This window comes from Nannobrachium achirus (assembly GCF_963921795.1).
Source record: "Nannobrachium achirus genome assembly, chromosome: 8".
NCBI lineage: Eukaryota > Metazoa > Chordata > Actinopteri > Myctophiformes > Myctophidae > Nannobrachium > Nannobrachium achirus.
In genome coordinates, this window is record NC_137817.1 from 21,272,936 (window position 1) to 21,299,869 (window position 26,934).

General features: G+C 43.6%; 1 protein-coding gene across 1 annotated transcript; it reads left to right on the top strand.

The window, feature by feature from the left end:
- The first annotated feature begins 526 nt into the window (after window positions 1–526).
- LOC308289566 (protein yippee-like 2) lies at window positions 527–20,462 on the top strand. The gene is made up of 6 exons (XM_080731295.1): window positions 527–666; window positions 15,683–15,830; window positions 16,386–16,469; window positions 17,747–17,790; window positions 18,531–18,639; window positions 20,315–20,462. The coding sequence occupies exons 2-6, from the start codon at window positions 15,798–15,800 to the stop codon at window positions 20,402–20,404; spliced, it is 360 nt and encodes a 119-aa protein (XP_080587421.1). The 5' UTR covers window positions 527–666; window positions 15,683–15,797; the 3' UTR covers window positions 20,405–20,462.
- The last annotated feature ends 6,472 nt before the right edge of the window (window positions 20,463–26,934 follow it).

The window sequence follows — 26,934 nt, forward strand, 5'->3', positions numbered from 1 at the left end:
CATTGTATTTTTGTATTTTATTTTATTCTATTATTATTTTTGTATTTTATTACGACTATCTTTTTTGGGGAATGTTTTTTGAAAATGTTTTGAAATAATATTCAAAACAAAACGTAGGAAACAAAACACTAAGGGACTCATAAAAACGTGTGTGTGACCCACAAATGGGTCCCGACCAAGACTGTAGAGGTCGCGACCCAGTGCTTGGGAACCAGTGATTTCAATAATAAAAAATAAAATCAGAGACAACAGTTAGATTATTGGTCACTCGTGTTTACAGACGACCAATAGGATGAGTGTTGCTATGCCATATCGCTTTGTTGGTTGGACTGCGCGCCTGTCAGTTATTCGTCATAGTCGGAAAAATAGCCGATCGGCAAGCTCACAACGCGTCGCATCGCCACGCGTTGTGAGCTTGTAGATCTGCTATTTTGTCGACACAGAGAGGTACAGTGTGATTGTGAGTGAAGACTCTGTTGGGCACCGCTGCGCGCTGGGCTGGCGCGTCAAAACATTGCGTCTGCACGACTCGCCAGGTCAGGGCTGAGAGGAAATCTGGCACGGAGAGGAATGCGAAAGGAGCTTTAGGTATTGGCGTTACCGCGAGAAAGACGAGGAGGTGCGACTTTTCTACGTGGCGACTATACGTTTTTCTTCCCTTCAAAGGTAAATTGTATTTTCTTCAGTTTTGCTTGCCACTTAAATGTCCATTGCTTGTTGTTATACTTAAGTTATTACAGCAAAACCTATTCTTAAATGCATCAAACTCGTCCTATTTAATAGCCTACGTTTTGTTCGAGTTATGACATTTCTGGTGACTTGTGCTAGAATGATGATGCGTGGCGGCGGGTTGTTATTGTTGTGCATGGGATGGGGAGCTCTGCAGTGGAGCTGCTGTCTAGTGTGGCTATAATTAGGCTGCTGCACGCACGCTGTAGCCGTGGCTTGTCCTGTATGCGCCATCAGCTCCCTATGGGCGCAGTGAGTGGGCGCACGTCAACAACAGCTCGATCAATACGTCAACAGTCATGTGCTCATGAACCAAACTATATCTGATCATTATGTTGACCTCTGAAGCAGTGGTTCTCAAACTTTTTCAGGTCAAGGACCCCCAAATTGACACTTACTAGCCCCGCGGACCCCCATTTGAAAAGATTTGCCATGGGACCCCCATAAGAGAAGATTATTACGGCTCTAATTCTCATCTTAATCTTAATTTCAAGGACCCCCACTTTGACATGCATTAGGCTAGGGACACCCATTTAATGGCATTTCTATCTCTGAGACCCCACTTTATATTGTAAAATCAATGTTCATTTAACTCCATTCCATTTGTACACTCTTTTGAGTTACATAGCCTACCAATAAGGGTCCATTTGTTTCCCAACTATAATTTAGCTGGGGACCCCCTGGAACTCCCTCAAGGACCCCTGGGGGTCCCCGGACCCCACTTTGAGAACCAATGCTCTGAAGTGTGTCAGATGGTTTTCATTTATTTTCAAAGGCACACGCACAGCCACACACTGAAGGTAGAAAGTGGATGAGCGTGTGCGTGCGCGTGCAGCAGTGTTTGGGTCCAGGCAGCATTGCTTATAGCCGAGGCATCCCCGCCATCTGTGCTCGCTGTGGTGGCTGTAGTTCTGCCCTAGATAAGGCGAACCACTGCCTGTGTGACCTGATTTGTCTTAGCCAACACTGTCACAAATCCGGCACTTACATTTTACTCAGAGACCCCCCCAACGCACACACACACACACACACACACACACACACACACACACACACACACACACACACACACACACACACACACACACACAACCCACAAATAGAGTTATTTATATGCTGTATCAGCAGTACAGTGGTGTACAGTAGGTAAACAAAATGTTTGACCCCAACATGAAACATCCAAAATGCAAGTCGGTGAGGGTGAGGCCAATGGTTTAGATTTATTACATTTAACTACATACTTCCTCCAATATCTTCCTATAACAACCTTTTTGAGGAGAACACTATTACAATCTCACATTTTCTCGAACCTTTCCAGTATCTCTCACTGCAGTGTGTCCATGTAGTTAGTTATTGATCATGTGAGGAGTCAATATGCAGAGATTCAGTTGGGGTCAGAGAGTTGTGGGCCTTGAAAGATGATCCATGTGGGCCCCTCCACAGCACATACACAAGCAAAATAAGGTACTGGGACTCAACAGAAACTGCTACTACTCTATGTACACTGAGCAATGAGAGTTTAAATCTGGTTCATCATTTTCTCTAGTCTCTACCATCTTCCCTGTCATTCTCTAGCTGGGTTGCTGTATTAAGCATACTGTATGTGCCTAAAAAAAGCTGAATCAGACATAAGCCTAAAAAAAATGAATCAGACATAGGCAGTGGCTGTGTAGTTCAAAGAGGTAAACAATGTACCTCTTTCTCAACAAGAGGAACGAATGCATTGGATTTATTTGTGTTGAGCCATCCTAATCGCCCATTAAACGTATCATCTGTACCAAATCAATTAGGCACAATAAGAAACATAGCAAAACAGGGTAAGGGAGACAAAATGAGGAGCATAGAGCATTTTTGGACTAGAGAATCATGCTGCCAAGGTTTCTGCATCATCTAGATCTGATATGGGGTCGAGCGAGAGTATTATGTCCTGCCAATGATGTCATTCTGCTCTATGGTGCTGGTGAAACCCTGACTGAGCAGAGCAGCGATTAAGTACCTCAAGTACTGTTGAGTTTCAGGGGGCTGCAATGGACAGAGACAAGACATGACAACAAAAGGATGGAGGGAAGCAACATCACTCTCTTCCTTTTCTCCCTTTACCTCTCTCTAGTCTCTACTTCACATTTCTCCCTCCTTATCAGTTATTCTGTGTTTTGTTTGGTTCTCTCTCTCTCATTCTCTTCAGCTTTCTTCCCTTGCTCACCTCTCTATTCTCTTCCCTCCGTCTCTTTCGCTGACTCTTTCTCAAGCTCTCCATCATTGTCAAGCACAGCACCACCGTCCCCAGCAGCAGCGGCCGTACCTAGCTTACATAATAAAGGTTGTTCATGGGATACGAGGGCCTGCGGCTGGTGAAGATTCTAACACGTAGCATTTTATTATGACACTCAGAATGGACAGCCCAGTACTCTTAAATGACCCGTAGTAGACACACTGACAGACATAAAGGTTGAACAGACAAAGCAGGCATACAAGTCAAACAGGAGGCAGACAGCTGGATGGACACACTGGACATAGCTTGCACACTATTTTGTTTACAGTCTATGCTTGCACACAGGACTGTACATATGTTCCCCAGGTTCTATGTTCCCCACTTACCACCTAAACCTAATCTTTCTGGCCCTGTTACAGATGTTGTCCAAAAATCATGCAGATCGGTACACAGTATCTCTGTAGCCGTTAAATGGAACGGGTATTTCTTACATTGATGCTCCTACATATTCGCATGCAAGCACCAGTTAAAGTTACTTTCCATCCCTCATATACTGTGTGCACAGTGCACATCCCATAACCCACACACTGCACATCATTTCAGAGCTCATATCTTTGAACGGGTAAGGGCTAGTCTATACTATAATTTTGCGAATGTCTGAGTGAGTGAGTGTCTGTCTGTCTGTCTCAGCGTTTCTCCTCGGTGGCTGGAGCAATTGATCTGAAATCGCATCACCATCAGCATATGAACACACCTGACATAACTGTGAAGCCCGTTTGTCACTTTCACAAATCGTATGCTGTATATTAGCATTTTTACGGTGTCTCTATATCTATTTAGCCTACAGTACCTTTTGTGACCACACATGTTAAGGGAGGGGCGCTGTTGTTCAGGCCATGCACAATCACACACAAACCCACACACACACACACACACACACACACACACACACAGGGGGGGGGGGGGGGGGGGGGGGAGTGTGTGTGTGTGCAGGCGGGCAGGCGGGCGGGCGGGCGGGGGGGGGTGGGGGGTTCTGGCCCTGTTACAGTTCATGCAAGCACCAGTTAAAGTTACTTTCCATCCCTCATATACTGTATGCACAGTGCACATCCCATAACCCACACACTGCACATCATTTTGGAGCTCATATCTTTGAACGGGTAAAGGCTAGTTCAAACAAATGGAAGGGATTACATCCATTGTGGTGTTGTCTTCACATGAGACAGACTTCTGGACAAATGGGCTAAGAAATGCCTTATTTGCTCTGTCATAGAACAGTGTAGTGCACAAAAATAGCCGAGCCACAAGCTCACTCAGACACTCACAGCCCATCGCATCTGTGACTACACTATAGAATGGCTATATAATGACAGCGAGATAGGCAGACAGAATAGTGAATGGGAGAGAGCTGACACTTGTGTCATGTCTGATAAACTGCCTCTGTCGACATAACTTGTTTCTGTAGTCTTCTCTTGGGCTTCTCTTTTGTCTCTGCATCAGCATTTTGTTACATGTTAGCATCTTGTTCCCACAAACAAACAGCTTGTCCTCTCACTGAGCAGCTGAGAACAAGCATTGTCTTGGATTTGAACAATAACATAATTATTTTATTGTTCAAATGCTGAAACCATGCTTGAAGACTATATAAGTCCAGGATACTGTGTGTGTGTGTGTGTGTGTGTGTGTGTGTGTGTGTGTGTGTGTGTGTGTGTGTGTGTGTGTGTGTGTGTGTGTGTGTGTGTGTGTGTGTGTGTGTGTGTGTGTGTGTGTGAGAGAGAGAGAGAGAGAAATCATAATCATGATCATTGGCATACGCCAGTGACTTGGTTGTCTAATTTCTTAAGTTGAATTTACAATTGTTCTGCAGATATGATTATGCAACAAATCATAATAATTATTGGTATTTGCTGGACTCTGTGAAGCTGCCGTATGTTACTCTAAAGTAGAGTTTCTTAACCTTGAACTGAAATGTTAGTACGTGTTTATTATGTTATTATTAGCCTATACTTCCCAGAGAGATAAAAAAGGCCTGTTACGATTATAATTATAATTGTATATAGATAGATAGATACCTTTATTATCCCAAGGAGGAAAATCAGTTGCCCAGAGGCAGCACAGCAGTTTAAGGTTACAAGTTACAAAGAAGAAGTAAGACAAATAAAAAGTACTGTTGTGTACAGTCAAAAAAAAGGCACAGTAAAAAGAAGAATATAAACATAAAGTGTCAAAACGCTGTCACAAAAAAGAAGAATATATACATAAAGTGTCCAAGAAACATTCAACGCTCGTAAGTCCTGTCACACACAAATAGCAATACTCAAAGCATAACCTAACAATGCAGTGCCAAACAAAAGTGTACATAACACAGTCAATACTAGTTAGTCAGTGGGTGCAACACAAGTATCTCACCGACATGTCAACACAGGGCCAAAAATAAGTGTCCATAGTCAGTGCAAATAAATCAAGAATAAAAAAGGAGCAGGAAAGGGTGCCACAGCAAGACGCCACCAGCAACCCTCCCTGGAAGAGTACTTAGAGGTCAGTCATAAGGTGTCTACACACCAAACAGCCTACAGGAGACTCCTTCTGACTGTACACAGACTGCAAAGAACTGCAAAAAACTAAGCACTTATTTTTTATTTTATTTTTTTCAGACGACGCCGACTGTAGTTACTGTATGGCAGTGGTGCCAGGTCTGCTCCTTATAAGCAACGTTGATCCTGTTTTCCTATAATGTTGCTAGATGTGGGTTGCTTTTGTTTGGGCTTGTTTCTGAAGTGTAGTTGCTTATTTGGCCTTGCTTTCAACATTATTTTATAAAATAACTAATGTAATAGAGTTCAGAGGTGAAACTGGTCGCGCTTTTGGGCTTATTTTCATAGACCTGGTCGCGTATTTCACTCACAGAATCTGGCAACCCTAACCCGGCCGGAGGCAGCTCTGTTCTCCGTGCAGAGGAGGAAAAAAAAGAAAACAACAACAAGGGCACTTGATGGACTATTACTAGCCTACTACTAGCTTTGCTTTGGATCCGATTGGAATAGGAATTGAGAGTTGAGATTGAGAATATGGTATTTAGTAAAAATATGCGACGGGAAAATGTCTCTGGCTTGTTTTGGCTTGGTTTTGGAGCAGTAGTAAACTATTCTACAACTCCCTCAATCTTACCGACGGCGAGGGGCGACTGAACAAAACTGAGCAAGTCCAGTTTTCCAGTTTTCGGTCGATAAGGTTCCCGACCCGCTGCCGAAAACCTGACGATGAGCTCCCGTTCGGCAACAGACGCTTTCCGCCGCCTTCCGCCGCCGAATCGTCGCCGAATCTGTGCGGTTAAAAGTGGCCTATATATGGACGTCAGGCCCCTCTCACAGCTCTGAGTGGCAACATGTTACCATGGTAACATGTTACTAGCCCTGTCACACAGTGCTGTGAGAAGGGCATGATGTGACCGGCCCTGACACCACTGTGACAGGGCCTGACATCCCTGTGACAGGGCTGTCACAGCCAGGCTCTGTCACAACCCTGTGACATGATAATGATGACCATGATAATGACCATGATGACGCTGTCATGATGCTGACATGATACCGACATAATATTGTCCATGATACTGACCATGATAGATGATGATACTGACATGATAACGACATGATACTGACATGATAGCAACTTGACACTGACCATGATACTGACACAAGTAAGACTCCCTAATTGCCTTTAGAAGGCGATGGTAGCCAATCAGGAGGGAAAATGGGACAGATCCATGTTGATGACATGACTTTAGAGATACTATGTACCGCTTTGCGTGATTTTAGGGCAAAATCTGTATAGGAGCAGTGTCCAAAAATGTGTTTTGCAAGAATCGGCCACATGGTGGCGCTAGAAGAAGGCCATGTGCAAAGTTTGGCATGGATCGGGGCAACGGTGGTGGAGATATGAGTAGGGCAAAAGTGTGACGTTACGTTACGTTACGCGACGGACGGACGGACGGACGGACGGACGGACGGACGGACGGACGGACGGACGGACGGACGGACGGACGGACGGACGGAGCTTTTCATAATAACTGCGACCTGACGGTCCCAATAATGCTAACATGATGCTGACCATGATACTGACATGATACTGATTGTATTGACCATGATACTGTCATGATACTAAGCATGATTCAGACATGATACTCTAACTGACATCATTAGTATCTTTCCAATTCAGAAACGACTCCTCATTTGACTGCAGAGTTAGTCTAGGATGACATGAAGAAAATCTGCACTTGAATATATTCAACTGCTACCCCCCCCCCCCCAATAGTAATATGATTTGAATGAGTTATGACTAATCTCCAATAAAGAGACTGTATTAATTCACAATGTGATGCTGAACATCTGAATGTAGATAGATAAAGAAATACAGACTTGTCAGACATCCTTAGCAGACAAAGGTAATCAGAACCCCCATCGCTGCAGCTAAATGTAAATCCATTAGGGGCATATTTGTCTCAAGCAGTAAATCAGACTGACAGTAATAACTGACAACGGGTACTAAAATTCCATAGAGATCTTTCTGTTCCACATTTCAGGCTAACAAGTGCTTGCCTTGCCTGGCCTTACTGATGGATAAGACAACTGAAGATAAAGTGACATTGTACACTTGTAGATTCGGTTGACTTTCACTGTAGGAATGAACTGGAATATGATGTGCCATTGTTTATATATTGACTTCAAATCCTAAGAGACCAACTGTGTGTGTGTGTGTGTGTGTGTGTGTGTGTGTGTGTGTGTGTGTGTGTGTGTGTGTGTGTGTGTGTGTGTGTGTGTGTGTGTGTGTGTGTGTGCATACTGTATGTGGAGGTGTACATGCATAAACGTGTGTGTACAGTATATATACCCATAGTGTGTCTGTATATGATCCTCAGTGACAACTGTACTGAGGACACTGTTGGCTGAGAGTCAGAGGGGAGAAAACAAGCACGTCTTACTGCCTTATTTATATCCTACAGCCATTCCCATTGGCACTGCAGCCTTTATCAGGCTTTTGTCTAACACTAAGAACAATGTTATTACAGCGCAGTAATGTAGCCTATTACATATATTTTCCTGTAGCCACTGGGACACTCCACCCTCATTCAGATTTTTTATTTCATTTATTTATTTAGTTCAGATGGCACAGTTCACACAGACTGGGAAAGTTGTGAGCAAACTGGGACAGCCTGCCACCGTGAACCAGATTCAAACATACAGTATACAGCACAACAGCAGTGGTTCCTAAACTTTATAGCTTGAGACCCAAAAGAGAAATTAGCCATTTGCCCGGGACCCAATCTAGTGAAAACAGCAGGTTGGCTATTTTCACTACTTCTTAACCCTTTGCCGTCCGAAATAGAATGGTGGTTGGTAGATTAGCCATGAAATTTCTATTATTGTATTGTGATCTGAGACATAATATTATGTTTATAAACATGAGCCCGCCGCCCCTCCTTCTTGGACAGCGCTGTTGTTTTTTCTTTTTTTTTCCCCCCAGGTCATTAGCTCACCGTGATTTTCTCGATCTCCGTTGGGATAGAATGGTGGTTTTGGCCGAGCATCGATCTCCCCGTGCGTTTCGCGTGCGCGATCCGCGCGCATAACGATCCATGCATATAGTCCAGGAGTGACTGAACAGTCGATGTGTCCACTTTGGATAGCCTAGCACCTAGCACTCCAGCTCTGCTAGAGCTAACGTCCAAACAACAAGTGGGTAGGAGGAAGGAAGGCTGAAGAAGGAGAGGCCATGAGAGTCACTTCTGTTTCATATCAGAGCAGCCACGAGCCACCGATGGACGAGCGGTGACTAGGGAAGGTTAGATGATCGCCGATTTTCGGATCAAAATCATTTATTCCGGTTTTAATGACAAAGTCCGGGAAAGTACGGCGCGGCTGAGACTCCTTGCTGGGATGTGCGATATACTATGGTTTTAACATTAAGGGGCTCCCCGTGGCTTACAAAGTGTTAAATATTTGTTTTCTAATTTATGTAATTTCTTCGATTTTTCTTTGATTTATCTTACAATAAATGCGAGAAGTCTCTGCGTGTGTGTGTGTGCGTGTGTGTATGTATGTAATCCGCGCATCTCAAGAACCGTTTGTCTCACCGGCTTCAGATTCAGCACGCGCATTCCCCGCTGCGGCACGGAGTGCAGTGCCCGGCCTCGACCCGACCCGATGCGCGGTTTTCCGGAACGGCTGCGAAACGTTCGGAATCTCTGTATGCGGAGATGATTGTTGACATCAGGCTGTTCCGGAGGAACCGGCGCAAGCGCTGACTCATTGTGACATCACTTCATAAAAGGCTCTGACATCACGTACGCCACATGAGTCAACAAAGAAACGGTCCTCGACTAGACGCTCAGCCGCCCTTCAGGCAGATATATATGGGCATAAAATAAAATGGAGTAATGGAGTTTGCATTAAAGGGTGGGGCATTAATTCCATATTTACATCGTTCCCGAGTAGGCCAGTCCTCGACTAGACGCTCGGCCGCCCGTCAGGGAGATACAGAGATCTCCATATATGGGCATAAAATGGACGCAGACAGACAGATATCTCCATATATGGGCATACTGTAAATGGACACAGGCAAACAGATGGTCAATACGGGTCCTATGACAATAGGTATAATGGCATTTGCAGGGCGGGGCATTCATTCCCTATTTACATCGTTCCGAGTTGGCCAGGTCGCCGACTAGACGCTTGGCTGCCCAAATTCATTCCCTATTTACATCGTTCCCGAGTAGGCTGGTCCTCGACTAGACGCTCAGCCACCCGTCAGGGAGATACAGAGATCTCCATATATGGGCATAAAATGGACGCAGACAGACAGATATCTCCATATATGGGCATAAATGGACACAGCCAAACAGATGGTCAAAACAGGTCCTATGACAACAGGTATAATGGAGTTTGCATTAAAGGGTTGGGCATTAATTCCATATTTACATCGTTCCCGAGTAGGCCAGTCCTCGACTAGACGCTCGGCCGCCCGTCAGGGAGATACAGAGATCTCCATATATGGGCATAAAATGGACGCAGACAGACAGATATCTCCATATATGGGCATACTGTAAATGAACAGAGGGAAACAGATGGTCAATACGGGTCCTATGACAATAGGTATAATAGGATTTGCATTAAAGGGCGGGGCATTCATTCCCTATTTACATCGTTCCGAGTTGGCCAGGTCGCCGACTAGACGCTTGGCTGCCCGAATTCATTCCCTATTTACATCGTTCCCGAGTAGGCTGGTCCTCGACTAGACGCTCAGCCGCCCGTCAGGGAGATACAGAGATCTCCATATATGGGCATAAAATGGACGCAGACAGACAGATATCTCCATATATGGGCATAAATGGACACAGCCAAACAGATGGTCAAAACAGGTCCTATGACAACAGGTATAATGGAGTTTGCATTAAAGGGTGGGACATTCATTCCCTATTTACATCGTTCCCGAGTAGGTCGGTCCTCGACTAGACGCTCGGCCGCCCGTCAGGGAGATACAGAGATCTCCATATATGGGCATATAATGGACGCAGACAGACAGATATCTCCATATATGGGAATAAATGGACACAGGCAAACAGATGGTCAAAACGGGTCCTATAACAGGTATAATGGGGTTTGCATTAAAGGGCGGGGCATTCATTCCCTATTTACATCGTTCCTGACTAGACGTTGGCGGCCGAGCTTCTAGTTAATGAAATTACTGAAAAGATTATTTAAATAATTTTTCATTCATGAAAATGTTAGCTTTTTTATGTTTTGAAATAATAATAATTAAAAACAAAATGTAGGAAACCAAAAATTCAGGGACCCATAAAAATGTGTCTGACCCACTGTTTTGGGAAACAGTGTCACACAGTGTATCAGGTGCTTAGAAACTATGTAGTGAGGTTATTAAAGGTGAACAACGTACTGTATAAGGCCAACAGCCTCCAATGTTGGCGACAACCTCTTTGAGACTGTCATTTTCCTGTTCCTGTATTTTATACTAACTAGATCTATGTATAAATGATCTAATTCTAAAAAAGGATGGCAAGCCAGATTTTTTTAAATGAAAAGGTGAATCAACTGCATTTAGTTAAGCTGACTCAAAAGGTGTGTGTGTGTGTGTGTGTGTGTGTGTGTGTGTGTGTGTGTGTGTGTGTGTGTGTGTGCGTGCGTGCGTGCGTGCGTGCGTGCGTGCGTGCGTGCGTGCGTGCGTGCGTGCGTGCGTGCGCGCGCCTGCAGTGATGGAAAAAGTACTAAAATATTACTTAGTACTGAAATATTGCAATACTCTGTTACAAATAAAAGTCTGGAATCTAAATTTGACCTAAAGTACAAAAGTATTGGCCTCAAAATGTACTTATTATGCAGAATGTCCCGTTGCAAGTTTTCAAATGTACGTATAAAAATCTTTTGAAAATAGCAATCTACAGTACAAGCTTGTAGATCAGCTATCAAATGGCCAAAATATGTATACTGTAGGGCTGACGTGCTTAATGTATGTGTTGTAATGATAAATCAAAATCTACAATGTAACTAGAAAGATGCAATTGGAAATTGCAAATGTGGTTGCCGCGTGACACAAGTCACACTTGCAAATATCTCTGTATCTGTCAGCCCCAACACGCAGAGCCCCTATTTGAGCGGTGCTAATCATTCTGTCCTTGTCCCTTTTATTCCCATATATGGAAATCCCTGATCCCCTAGGGGCGGCATAGCTCAGGGGTAGAGAAACCGTTATTAGAGCACAAAGGGTTCCCAGTCCGAATCCGGGCTCCCCGAGTCCTTGAGCAAGACTCTGAACCCCTAGTTGCTCCCGGTGAGTAGGTTGGTGCCTTGAATGGTTTCCTCCGCCACCAGTGTATGAATGTGTGCGTGAATGGGTGAATGTAATGCACAATCTATGTAAAGTGCTTTGGATAAAAGCGCTATATAAATGCACCATTTACCATTTACCTGATGTCATCAATATTAAGGAAGCCCATATCTTGGAATGCCCATATATGGACATATTGTGTCAGTTCCATGTGGTCTATGATGTCATACACCTATGATGTCAGTCATGTCCATATTTTGGAAAAGTTCAAAATGTGATTAAAGTCAATGGAGAAAATTAATTCTGTGGGAGGAGTAGCGTGACAAAAAAAATGTTTATCTAGGAGGCCCTGGAAGATGGATGGATGGATGGATGGAATAAAGTCGGAGAAGTACTATAGTCTGGGGGGCAACCACACTAACTAATAACTAAAGTTTTCAAATAATTGTAGTGGAGTGAAAGTACAATAATTGTCTGTAGTGGAATAATAATAATAATAAGTAAAAGTACTGAAAATTTGAAACAGTCAAGTACAAATGCCTCAGAATTGTACGTAAGTACAGTACTTTAAGTACCTACTAAGTCACTTTACACGTGTGTGTGTGTGTGTGTGTGTGTGTGTGTGTGTGTGTGTGTGTGTGTGTGTGCGTGCGTGCGTGCGTGCGTGCGTGCGTGTGTGTGGGCACAATGTGCGCACAATGAACATTTAATTAAATGTCTTGATTAATTACATTATCCAGTACCAAAACTGGAACCATGACTGAAATTGCATTAAGCAATAAACCCATAGGGATTTGAAGTGGACTTGACTGGATGAGGCCCAGAAGTATTTTGGCTCTCATGTAAAGTTAGTCAAAACATACTTACACTCTCCTGCTGGCTCCAAGCCTGCAGGACTGAGTTCCAGAGCAGCGTGCTAATCTACTCAGTTACCGGGGCACCCCATCACAAGTATTTTAAGGCCTGGGTTTATTTGGATATCATGGACAGAGCCTGGCAAGATCCTCACAGTTGTGCTTGGCTAAGCAGGTTATCTCCCAAACTTCATAGACTTTACCACAGAATGTGAGGTGGTCATGATATGGACTTATTGGTGAGAGGGCTAGGAGCACAAAAATATCTCTACAAGAGCATAGCATTGTGTGCTGCTTTGTTGTTAGCCTTAGCATCTCCCCCGGTCCAGTATGGCTAATTTTGTCTGTGTGACAAAGGCTATAATTGTGTCATAACAAGAACAAATATTTATATAGAGTATATATCTGTCCAGCAGAAAGCAGATGGCCTGTGACTTGAATTAGAATCCCAAACCCATATTTTAAAGGGACACCACACGCTTTTGTGGTGTCCTGAAATGTGCATTTCAGGTGATTTTTGATGAGTACTAAAGCAGTGTTTCTCAACCTTTTTTGGGCCAGTGCCCCCTATCCAATATCTAGGTCCCTTACACCCAATTAAAATGTAAGCTTTGTTGCTGAGGATTATTTCCTATTTATTGCAGTTGATGTATTTACATCTGTGAGGCAGGGTGGAGTGGGTGGTTGTTGTGATGGTCATCGGTGTAGAAGTAGAACTGGAGTCCATGGTGACGGAGGATCTGACCAAGTGGCAGGATCGATGTACAGTAGAGGAGGGGTCCAAGAACTGAGCCCTGGGGGACACCGAGGACTTGCAGTTATTGATGGAGATGAATTGTCGGTGATTATGTAAAAAAAACACGATATGCCCATATATAGGCATGTCACTATGACTCCGACATGACCATAAACCCGAAACGCCCATACAGGCATGTCACTATGACTCAGCAATAACCATAAACAAACCCGATATGCCTGATCCGGTTGTCCAGAGCCACAGATCCGACCGCTATGCACATATATGGTATGGTCATGTGCATGTATGGGACCGACTGACTGATCTGCGCACACTTCGCACTAAGTGTGGTGCCCGGCACGTGTTGTTCGGATATGTGGTTGGTTGGCCCAAACCACCGAACAGACCAATATATTGTCTTATATGTCTCAAAATGTTTTATGGTCATGACTCACAATTCATCTCTTAGTTGATTGGCTTGGTTCCAAACATCTATGGCGTAAATCTGTGGAAAATTCGGTCCCATCCTATTTTACAGTACACTTTAAGACATAATAAGACATAATAAGACAGAATAAAGCCATAATAAGAAATAATGTGTTGGTAATTAGAACTAATATTATTTTATTAGATACAAACAAAGACAGAATAGCAGAAAGAGCGAATACATTATCTGGCACCGGCATCGCTGGTAACTGCCGCAGTAGCCACCACCGCACAGACGGGCAGTTTACCGCTACGGGACCTGCCGGTCCGTGCGGCGGCCACCGGTCCTACTGGCGGGACTGCTGTTCCTATCGCCGGCGATGCAGTGCGACTGCTGGTCGAACTAGCGGTCGTGTGGCAGTGTCTGCCGCTGCAGTTCCGCGGCAGATGACGGTGCCAGAGAGTGTATTCGCTCTTTCTACTATTCTGTCTTTGTTTCTGTCTAATAAAATATATTAGCTCTAATTAACAACACATTATTTCTTTTTTTTTTATAATCAAATTTTTTATTGAGTTTACACAAGAAAATGAGTGACAGAAAAGTATTAATATACATAATATACAAACTGCAATAAAACAAATTAAAGACATCAACGGAAACAAGAACAAAAAGAAAAATACAAACAAACAAAAATACGGGTGGGCGAATAGCACAATACAATATTCATACAGTTATCCATACTTATCCATACACAGTCAATTATTCAGAGTGGTATCATCTCCACACAAGGGGCAAATTAAAAGGTAAATTGAAGGAGTACAGCTGGGGCTTTCCAAACCAGGTCATCACTTCCATTATAAATCAGTGTAGCTAGATCTTTGGGCAAATTGTTTATTAGCGGCTGCCAAATATTTAGAAAATCATCTTCCTTCTCTTTTAGTTTGGCACTGAGTCTTTCCATTGATAGCACTCTGTATATTTCTCTGTACCATTGAGTCACTGATGGAGGTTTCTCCTGTATCCAGTTGAATAGAATGCATTTTCTAGCCAAACAAAGCAGCTTGTTAAGTAACTTAGCTCTTCTAGGGTCTAAAACCCCAGAATTTGATGGCAGCCCCAATAAAAATTGCCCAGGATCTTTACATATTTTAAACTTCATAATTGAACTCAGTTCTCTTGCAACACAAGACCAAAACCTTGAAATTTTGGGACACTCCCAGAAACAATGTATATAGGTACCCACCCCAGTTTTGCATTTAATGCACAGAGGAGACCTGCTGTGATCAATTTTGTTAAGGAATTGGGGTGTTCTGTGCTGTCTGTGGAGTATCCTATACTGCATCTCTTTGAATCTGGTGCTTATAAAAGTAACACATTATTTCTTATTATGGCTTTATTCTGTCTTATTATGTCTTAAAGTGTACTGTAAAATAGGATGGGACCGAAAATTGTCACTGTTGAGCTTTACAGTCTATGACTGTCATTATGTCAACCTTTGCTGTAAACACAGGCAACAAGGACAATGTCACGACCACCAAGGGAAGCAGCGAAAAGCCATGAACTAAGGTGTTCACATTTACAGATTTACTGCAGTGACTTCTTCCTCTTCTTTCGTGTATCATCATCGTCCTTGATGATTGGTTGACGACATTTTATCTTCACAAGATTTCTTGTTATCACTCGCAGTCAACTTTTCACCACAACTTTGGTTGCATTTCAGATACGCACTGAAGACTGCTCAGTTTTATCACCACTAATGGAACAATTGGCCCTACAAGAGGACATATACTGTAGAGAGATAATGTTGAATATCGCGGTAATGTCCCTTGAAGAATGTAACCATTATCCTCTTCCACAATCCCTCCCTTGTGTGTGGTCTTCCTCAGGTGTGTGCCTCCCTCCCCACCGCCCACCACGGCCCTCACCTGTGTGTTGCGGTGCTTCCCCTGCGAGCCGACCTGGGCCGGCAGCCCCTTCTTGCACCGCCCGCCAACTCCGCCCATGGTCAGGATGACTCGCTCCAAGACCTTTCAGGTAGGGGCGGTTGATATGGAAAAATACAATATCACGATATTTTTCCAAGCTGTATCATGATACACGATCTTATCACGATTATTTTTCGTGTTGGTTTTATGGTTATTTTTCAAGTTAATTAACAGTACAACCACCTACAAGGTGACAAGAGAAAAAGGGGTAACAGACCATTTAGACCAGTTCCCTCAAAGTGGGGTCCAGGGACTCTCTGGGTTCCCTTTGGGAGGTCTAAATTTTACCCGTACAAGTATGTAACTCTGACAGTATACAAATGAAACCAAATGGACCCTTACGGGTCCATTTGGTTTCATTTGTATACTGTCAGAGTTAAGGGGAGACATTGACATTTTAAAGTTTGAGAACCACTGATTTAGACCAAAATGCAACTTTAAATGGATTCTGCAATGAATTTCTGTATTAACAATTCAACAGGATGTTTTTATGAGGCTCCCTCATTGTATCACGATATATTCGATATCTCTGAAAAGGCATATCGTGGAGACATTGTATCGTCTCAACGATATTTATCACCATATTGTCCACCCCTACTTTCAGGCCTACCTGCCCAGCTGCCATCGAACCTACAGCTGCATTCACTGCCGAGCTCACCTGGCCAACCACGACGAGCTCATCTCCAAGGTAACCAGCCCTCATGCTCCCATGACTCCACTCATCTTACCAGCAGCCTCTGGTTGCCCCTGGAAACGGAATGATATTTTTATCCTGGAAACTAATTGTTACACAACCTGGAAATTGAAGCAGACAGAGGTTTTGTGCTGTATTGATGGCTTTGTTATTGAATCCATTTTGGGGTTGGGCTTTTTGGTGTCATTCTACATACTTTGTCTTACTTAGAAAGGGAATAAAGGCATTTAAAAGTGAACCATTAAAGATTCAAATAGAGAGTGAGAGCGATAAAAAAAGAAGAATAAAAAAAAAGAATAAAGAGTGCACCTTTGTAACCATGAACAATAAGATGAGTCCACACAACAGCTGCTGCTCCAAAACAGTTTAGTTCATGTTCACATCGTTATGGCCCACATGTGGCCTTCCTCAGGTGCAGACAATTTGCTACCAAGACCCTTAAGTAGTTACCCAGCATCATGTGGACACTGCAACTATACACAGACTACAAGTACCATGATCACCCAGTAAAGCATACAAAATATTAAACCATTGCCTTTATTCTTTATTCTTTATTTGGATCCACATTAGCTTCCGCTGCCGCGGTTGCTAATCTTCCTGGGGTCCACGTTGCCTGAGAATGGATTGAGAGAGATAAGCCGGTTAGTGAACTGGATGATAGGCAGACTATCATATCATTCCATATGCAATCATTAAATATTTCTTCAAATATACACACAGCCCTCTGACATAAGACATTGAAAGGAAACAGACAAAATGCAGACTCAACAACCTCGACAAATGAAAATCGTGATTTCTAATAAAGTGTCTTCAATTTCTTGCAGTCTTCATTTCTATGGCAAATAAAGCTGTATGCACAATAGGCCAGTTAAAACTACATTTAGCATCAGTGATGCTATTATCCCTGTAACCAGTTGTAAAGTAGATTCATTAGATTAATTGTGGGTTTCAAATCAACATGTGATTGTCTGTTGAAGCTAACAAACGTGGTCTATTGCTGGAAGCATTATGGTTTAATGTAATTATGTGTGTAATTCTATTATATATGTCAATTTTACTGTACAGTATGTGCTCTGTTTCTGATTATCATTACACTTTGTTTTCTCTCTCCTCTCCTCTCCTCTCCTCTCCTCTCCTCTCCTCTCCTCTCCTCTCCTCTCCTCTCCTCTCCTCTCCTCCCCTCCCCTCCCCTCCTCTCCTCTCCTCTCCTCTCCTCTCCTCTCCTCTCCTCTCCTCCCCTCCCATCTCCTCTGCACATTCCCAATCTCCAGTCATTCCAGGGGAGCCAAGGGAGAGCTTACCTGTTCAACTCAGTGTGAGTATCTGTCTGGAATGCTTGTGTTAGATTTCCAATAGAGGGTATGCGCGTGACATCATCATCATACCCAGAAGTTATTCGGGAACGCATACTGAGTGGCAAAAAACGACTTTCTGGCCTTGACAGTCCATACATCCAAACAAAAAAAGCCTATCTGATTGCATTAAACGATATTAAACAATGTTAAACTCACTTTGCCACTCACTTTGCCACTCGATTTCCCATTCACTTTATGCATGCGCATACCCTCTATTAACCATTTTGTGAAAGTCGTGTGCATGATGAACGTCTAAAGCTTTAGTCAGGAAAATGCTCAAATACATGCAGTATGGGAGTTGAATTCAAAATTATTATTTACCATGCAGGTTGTTACAGTAAATATCACATATTGCTTGATGGCCACTGCAACAGAATTGGTATTTATGCCTCTGTAAAGGCGCAGTCAAAGCATGCCCCGGAGCGCTATCATTCAGGCAAATCAAAATGTGAAAATGAGGCTGTTGGAATCTATGCCGCATGGCCCTGTGCCCTACTATTAGGCCTGTAGTTTGCACCATGCAAATGGATATATGAGGCAGTCAGTCATTCTGACAAAGCCATACATGGACCTGAACAAGTTGATGCTGGACCACTTGCATTGCTCTTTCTTTAATTTACCTCTCTCTCCTCCACTCACTGCATGCCCCGCCCCCCCCTCTCTCTCTCTCTCTCTTTCTCTCTCTCTCTCTCTCTCCCAGTGTGAATGTCGGGTGCGGTCCTGCAGAAGAGAGGGTTCTGCTCACAGGCCTGCATGCTGTGGCAGATATCTATTGTGAGAACTGCAAGACTACCCTTGGCTGGAAATACGTAAGTATGCTTGGCCAGAATCAGGAGTACTTGATAATGCATTGCACAGTGCATTGCACAGTGCAGAAACTGCATCCGCTTTTAGTTGGGAGGGCAGGGGGCTCTTATTATAGCACACCCTACTTTTCTTTTAGAACGTAATTCAGTTTGAACCTATTTGAACCTACGGTAATGTGGATGTAGTACTACAGCTGTAATGTGCACTTGGGTAACTTCATTTTAAATGTACTAGTGCAGTGCCTGTTCGAGCGTGGCCATGCTGTTTGGAATGCCCGTCCTGGAGAATCATCCGATCAAGTGATCGACTTAACGTTAAACAGTAAACACTTCCTTGGGTCCTCAGAAATGCCCCCCCGCAGTCATTCGGAAGAGCACTTTGCAAGATTTGTGACAGACAGACAGATGACCCACACCTGAAATCTTTTTACAAGTTGAGGTTGCATTGAAAATACATAACTATTTACATACACACACCTATTACTATTACACACTTATTTTACGTGGCATATTTTCCGTGATGACCTAGTTTAACCATTATTAGTCGGAGCTGACCCAACTATAGCCTTTTCCTGGTATGATGTGTAACGTTGTGATATTGAACGCCACCCGCCACGTGCGTGCTGCATGTACTTAGTAGAGGTGGTATTTTAGGCCACCAGTTGATGTGATCTGCACAGGGTCCTCAAATGGTTGCTGTCCCATATATCAGTGCAGAGTATGTGCAGCTGTCACTGCCAGACCCCATAAACATGGAGGTGAGAGTATAATAGGGTCTTCTTGTGGCTCTGTATGCCAAACACACATGCGTACTGCACACCCTCCTTCGTGCTGACATACTATGCAAACATTCAGTTGACTTGCATTCATTCCCCAGCACCTTACCTTAACCTTAACCTCCACCCCAAACCAAAGTATGATTAGTATGAGTAATCATAAGGCATCCTCACCCAAATCGTTCTCCTTAAAAATAACTCCTCTCTAATGAGGTCTGCTAAACAGTCAAACAAAACAGAAGTACCACACAAGATCGTACGCGGACATGTAGACATGCGCGTATACATGTACGCAACCACAGAGACACCAAATATGACTGAGTGGAGTGCAGCCGTTAATATCAGTTTCAGGCAAGCTTGTTTTTCTGTCGTCAAGGTTCTGCGGAGAAGCCTGACCTACTGCACTCCTCAACCGACATATCTGATAACATGCCTCAGTATCTGAAAGAAGCTCAATGCAGCACCAGATAGAGAAGCTTCATCCTAAAATATGAGATGTTATATGGAATATTTTACTGGATACAGTACATTCAGGTTTAAGGCATAAAGCTCACCTATTTATTCAGATTTGCTTGAGGGTTGGGTTCTGTAGGTAGTAATCAATGTGTGTAATACACTGCTTAGTTGTTGTGGGTATCAGATCCACCTTTCAGTTACAGGACATAGACCTCACATCCTCATTGGTTAAATATGTATAAAACCCCACAGACAGATGTACAGTAATCATTTTTAACCAGGCAGCTCCATTTTGGGCATGTCATTCTGGGCTATTTCAGACATAGCAAAAAAATAACAACATGTCGCGATGCCAGGCGCTGTAAGCGATACTGTCAAATGACTACGTCAAAATTAACGAATAAATATCCCCTTCTAACTTCTAACCTCTCTGCCTCTCCGTCCAGGAGCATGCCTTCGAGAGCAGTCAGAAGTATAAAGAGGGCAAGTTCATCATCGAACTGGCCCACATGATCAAGGACAATGGCTGGGACTGAGGGACGAGCGACCACAGCATGAAGGACATTGGACAGATTGGCTGGCTGGATGGATAGATAAACAGTCAGGGGAAGGGAGGGGGAGGGAGGGAGGGAGGGAGGGAAGGGAAGGAGCGGGCATGGTGGCTGAGTGTGTGACTTTGGTTTGGTTGATTTACCATTAACCTCTGTAACCTCCCCCTGTTCTTCCCTCCTTCCGCTACTGATAACCGCACACACGGCACACAAACACATGCACACACACACACACACACACACACACACACACACACACACACACACACACACACACACACACACACACACACACACACACACACACACACACACACAGAGTTCTAGACATCCCAGTCCGACAGGTAGCTGTACAGAACAACAGGAAAACAGACAGGCTGACACTCGATCAGTGACGTATGAAACTAGCAGAGCTAGATGACTGTCCGGCAATGGCAGAAGAGAATGACGAGAAGCCTCGTATCTGCATTTTACTGCAGCAATCATGATTTAATTATCTAATTCAACACCCGAAGCAATACAGTCAATGCTGGTCTTTTATAACAGGGCAATACTAACTGCTAACTTGACATTTTAGTTGCAGAAGAGAAATGCCTCCGAATGGAAATTTAGTCGGTGAGAGGCCAGTTTCCTGGTTTGACAGGGTTTACTGGGCCCGGTTAAAGAGCTCATTCTGTCCCCAGCTTGAATGAGATGTCCTGAGATGGTTATATCAAATCCAGCTGATCTGGGCCATGCCAGCTGGGTCAGTGATGAGCCCTGGCGCTGGGGCTTGGCACGAGGGCTCACAGCCGTGGGGGTTGATGCTGCTGTCTGCCAGCGGCCTGACCCTGGGTGGGATGGGGCAGGGAGAGTGAAGACCCTAATCCACTTCTGTGCTGCTTGCGTGGTGTTTTATGGAGGCAGCTGGCCAGAGTCCGCACCAGGTCTTAGCGGCGACGAGGCTTAGAAGAGCCAGGGTGGGATGAGAGTGAAAGGGATACAAACAGACATCAGCTTGTCCTAAAACCCTCTGAGGAATTTGACCTCGCAGCAGTGAAGCAGATCCTTTGGGTTTCAATTCATCCGTTGATACACAGTCAAGTAATGTAATGTGAACCCTTAGTTTTCTCTGTGTACGTCTAGTGCCGGTAATTCATCTCTGTGTCTACCTTTGTTACTTGGGTGGTTAGAATTACACAGCATAAGCGTGTCTCAGGTGAACAGCTTGGGCTGGGTTTCCCAAAAGTATTGTTCATACCACAAGCCTCCTTCTGCTATTTTAAGATCATGAACATACATTATATAGTATACAATATGGATACTGCTCTGCGGCTTTCTCTCAGTCTGGGATGACTACAGATTGACTATAACTGTCTGTCTCGACACAATGACATTGTGGACTACACTGAGCAACGTTTGAGGCAACACACTAGATAGGCGGCTCTACCCAAAAACACATGTACAGTATTTTTCCAAAAGGGACTGTAGTCCTTTAAACAACCCTTAAAACATCTCGCTCCTGTTGTATGGTCTCCTGTAGTAACCCTTTTCAACTGCTTTAAAAGCTGCTCACACAGTAAGATCATGATAATTTAACTCTGAAAGTGTACACATGTCACCACATTTCCCCATAAGGGTTGTTTGGTTACATTTAACTACACTCTCAAAGGATACCTTACATGGATACATTAACACTGAGGATTTTACTGCCTAATTCTCTGTCGCATGATGGTGCCGCTTGCCAAAAATAGAAGAGTTTTGTTGAGTGAGCCTGTTGTGTGACCAATATAAACTAGGCTTTAGGGTTATGAGGGACAACTCTGATGAATAACATTAGACAAGGCCTGACCTCAACACGTTCACACTGGGCATTGGGATTACGCAGGGATTCTCCATTGCTAGGAGTGGTTTTATGAATTCAGTTGCTCTGTGGATCACTACAGTATGTGCCATGTTATTGTAACCATTGCCCTTAAGGTTGCTCAGTGTATCACAAGCTTAAATCAAAATAAACCAACTAGAACTAGGCCTAAACAGAATACAGTGGTCCAGGGATGACATATTTTTGCAGGCGCGCCGCGAGGACGTTAGTATCTTCATGGTTCCCTCTGCAAAAAGGCTATGGGATTTTGACAATGGATTTGTCATTATTGTCGAAAATAAGCTCTGTTGAAAATGCAAGTTAGGCTAGTTAGGCTACTAACAAACTACAACCATGGTTGCGTGTGGTAGAACAAGACTTGAAAATATAAGCCTGTGTTAACCACAGACATTATTTCAGGCATAAAATAAACCCCATAGACTTTGAGACAAGGGAACTGGGAGTGAAAGAATGCTAACAAATGTTCTGAATTTAAGACTACAAACTTTGGCACCCTATAATCTCTTCTGTAACGACAGCACCTGACTGAGGAGTTGGTCCAGGCCACCATTCAGAGCCTGTGAAAGTAACCACGGCACAACCAAAGAACCCACCCATTAACAATAAATTGACCAAACAAAAGATCTTGTTTTTGCTTGGGCAAAGTGTTGTGAAACATGGGAGTTGTGAATAGCTGTAAGCCAAGGTTGTGGATAGCCTTTCTCTGTGATATATAATGCATTATGATTTTGTAAATGGCAGATCTTAATATATGAATATATATATATTCTATTTACTGTATTCACCGTGAGAGTTACAATTTATGTCAACCTCTGTGTTACAAACTGTAAATAGTGGCAATGTATTGTATTTTATTTACAATTGGTCAGATGATGGATGCATATGATTTTAGGGTCATGTCATGCTCTCTCTCTCTGGTACCCCATGTTGGCTGTATGATACTTACTACTTTTTTACTGAAAAATGTTTCAATTTTAATGTCTTTTGTAAAGGATGATGATGATGCTGACTATATCATTGGATCTTCAACAATTAAAATGCACCTTGATATCTATATGGAATGTGCCTTATAGTTCTCCTTTCTATGTTAGGCCTCGGCCTTGTTTTATTAGTTTTGTGCGCTGCGAGGTAACTGGATTTAAAAGATCGAATGCTTTAATAGTTATTACTATTTATTTCATGAATAATCATCCAGGAAGGGGCAACTGTGTGCTCTCATTCAGAGCAGCAGCAAAGATGAGCCTCAGCAAGCGCCGAAAAGTTGATGCAGAGAACTGGCACTTCTTCTCATGCAAATTCAATACCACTTGAAGTTATCAAGTGTCCTTAATGTTGTAATTTCATCATGGCCCCTGGTCCCTTGCCAGTTTTGTAATGTGGCCCAAAGGTTCAGTTATTTGAGTATCCCTGCTATTAGTATACAGCATAGCATTTTGTTCAGAACTTCTATATTAATTTAAAAACTTTACTCCTTCTAAAAACTGAACTGATCGATACTGATATTACTTAGTCACGACTGACTTTTCAACTCTTTTGTCAAGGAAGCCAGGTAAATAGTGGGCCTACCATGACAAACTGAACAGTTACAGACAACCAACAGTAAATGTACTGTAAGCACTGTAGTTGCACAAGGAGTGTTCGTTCTAGTAACCAGCTCCACTGTGGTCTTCACAGGAATATTATCAAAGCCATCAGAGTTGTGTTCTATAGGTCAGTGGTTCTCAACCTTTTCAGGCCACGACCCCCAAAATAATCATCTTTATCTGCCCCCCCCCCCCCACCCTGACGAGCACTAAGATTTGAGGCATTACATTGTGTATAACACGGTTCTATTGTGAAAATAGCGCGAGGCGTTGTGAGCTTGTAGACCGGCTATCTCTAATATATTTTCTGCCTCTAATATTTGACAATTTAACCAATGTTTAGTTTGTCGTTTTAAATGAATTAAAAAGTCCTCACATTGTCACTTGTGAAAATGTGCATATACCCTCTATACACTTAAACCTTATGCTTGTTTGTTGCACATTAACTTAATCATCTGGGCACCCCCCAAAATAATGTGGTCCCAACCCACAGGTTGAGAACCACTGCTATAGGTGACACAATGTCACAGCACTTCTCTCTTATGGTCCCCATGCTGACACGTGCATCATCAATCAGCCCCTTGTTGCTGGCAATGGAAAAACAAAATGGCATCCCTGCTCCTGCTTCACTCACTGGCTGCCCTGTGTACTTATTGCCATGAACCAAAGATTAATGTGAGAGCTATCGCATGGGTTAGTCTCTGGGTTAGCTTGTGTGTGTGTGTGTGTGTGTGTGTGTGTGTGTGTGTGTGTGTGTGTGTGTGTGTGTGTGTGTGTGTGTGTGTGTGTCTGCACGGAGGGGGCATGCCTGTTATTCACACCTGTGACTCATGCTATTTATTTACTTTTATCTCAGTCTCATCCTAATATGTCCTCTATCACTCCTCTGACACAGTGGCGTCAGTTCAGAAAAAGCTATGGTATGGCAACATGACTGGTGTCTTGCACGCGTGTGAAGGCGCGCGTGCAAGACACCAGTCATGTTGCCATACCTTAGCGACAGGCATGATACATTTATTTTAAGAAGTACATTCAATTTTCCCCCCGTTTCTACGGTTTCTTCAAGTGCAGCTAAACTTGGCATGTTAGTAAACGTGCCACAATTAACAACAAAGAATTGTTTAGTAACCCTGTGCAGCTGACCTGCGGAAGAATTGTTTAGTAACCCTGTGCAGCTGACCTGCGGAACCTGGGAATATACCATTCTGTCAAGATGGGGAGAATACAAGTGTGAAGAATATAATTCTAATACCTTGTTAAAGTGACCATTTTGTTACATTTTTCATTTGTAGTTATTTTACTGTAATTTAACAACATAATACGCAGAACAGATAGACAAAGAGACATTCATGGATTTATATTTAAAAGTAACTTTTCTCCCCTGGACCCAGGGTATGGCATGCAGCTGCATACCCCTGCCATACCCAATTGACGCCCCTGCATGCAGCTGCATACCCCTGCCATACCCAATTGACGCCCCTGCTCTGACATCAGTCCCACTTTGCTCCTCTTTCCTTCCTGTTCTCCCACTTGTCTCTTCTCTTCCTGCGTCCCTTTCTCTCTGGTCTTCCCTTGTTCCCTGTCCTCACACGACCCCCTCCATGTCCTGACGCGCTGGGATGTTTTAAGGAGTGTCTCCCTCCCTGGCTTCGCTCTTTGTGTCTGTTTCTCAATCAGTCTCTCCCCATCTGTGTGTCTCTCTCTCCCTCCTCTCACCATTTCTCCCCTGATTTATGTTGCTCTCTTCTTTTCCGTCACTCTCTCTCTCAGCCTGTCTGTGTCTATTCCAGGGGTCTTCAACGTTTTCAGGCCAAGGACCCCTTAGCTGAGAGAGAGAGAAAGAAAGCAGGGACCCCCATACGTATTGTATAAAATTGTGTTGGAGATAAAACATTTTCATACATTTCTGGGACAGCTTAGACTTGTTTGATAGCACTATAATCAGTGTAGGTTTTTTGTTTAATGTGTATTTTTAGACATTGAACGACTTGAACCGTCACTACTTAGTCTGCTTTTCTTTTCACACTACACCAAACCTCTTTGCCTAGAATAGCAGATCTACGAGCCTGTAGATCGGCTATTCTTGGCTAATGTTCCAGACAGAATAGGGATACTAGGGTTCAAGTGGTTAGTGTAGAAACAATAGAATTCTTATCACACAGAGATTTGGAGGAGCCCCTGTAGTAACTCAGAGGACCCCCTAGGGGTCCCGGACCCCCTGTTGAAGACCCCTGGTCTATTCTCTCTCTGCCTCTCCCTCTCGCCCTCCTACTCTCTCTCTCTCTCTCTCTCTTTCTGCCCAACTCAGCTAAACCAACCCACTCCAAATATCACTGCAGCAGATGGCGCCGTGTTTGCATTGGGCCGGGTCTCCTAGCAACGCCAGCTCTCTGTTTCCTAAAGCAGAGCAGTGGAGGAGTCGGTGTCACGCTCTGTCTGGATCCAATCCCCCCCCCCTTTCCCACCCACCCAACCATTCCCCCCGACTGACCTGAGAGTCTCTCCACATTGATGTCTGTGTGTACAGTGTATGTCCTTTCTATTAAATGCAGACATGAATAAATAACACATGACTGATGATTGAACTGCAGAAATTATAACCGGAAGATGATTTTGCACCCCGATCTAGATTCAAGACCCAAGTAACAGAACATTTCCTTTGACAAGGCTTAGCAATGCATGTATAACACACACACACACACACACACACACACACACACACACACACACACACACACACACACACACACACACACACACACACACACACACACACACACACACACACACACACACACACACACACACACTACAATTGACATTAAGTGTTACACAGGTCAGAATACAGTGAATATAAATATTTGTGTTGATTTTGGACAGTTGGACATTGTAGCATTGACCTGATGTGGCAGTAACTGGAAGCATTGGTGGAGGGGGTGAGATGGGGTCCTGCTTGATCAGAGTGGCTTTCCTGGCTGGGTGTACACAGTTCAGACAGGGAAGGATCCATTTATTTTGCTGGCATGAGAATGAATGTGTAATTGTTTGCTTGCGGTTCAAATCTGGGT

What these genes read in the sequence shown, in the direction of transcription:
- LOC308289566 (XM_080731295.1), top strand. Translation starts at nt 15,798, where the DNA reads ATGGTCAGGATGACTCGCTCCAAGACCTTTCAG. An exon ending in GCTTACCTGTTCAACTCAGT is followed by an intron (nt 17,791 to 18,530) that starts GTGAGTATCTGT and finishes TCTCTCTCCCAG; the next exon opens with TGTGAATGTCGGGTGCGGTC. An exon ending in CTACCCTTGGCTGGAAATAC is followed by an intron (nt 18,640 to 20,314) that starts GTAAGTATGCTT and finishes CTCTCCGTCCAG; the next exon opens with GAGCATGCCTTCGAGAGCAG.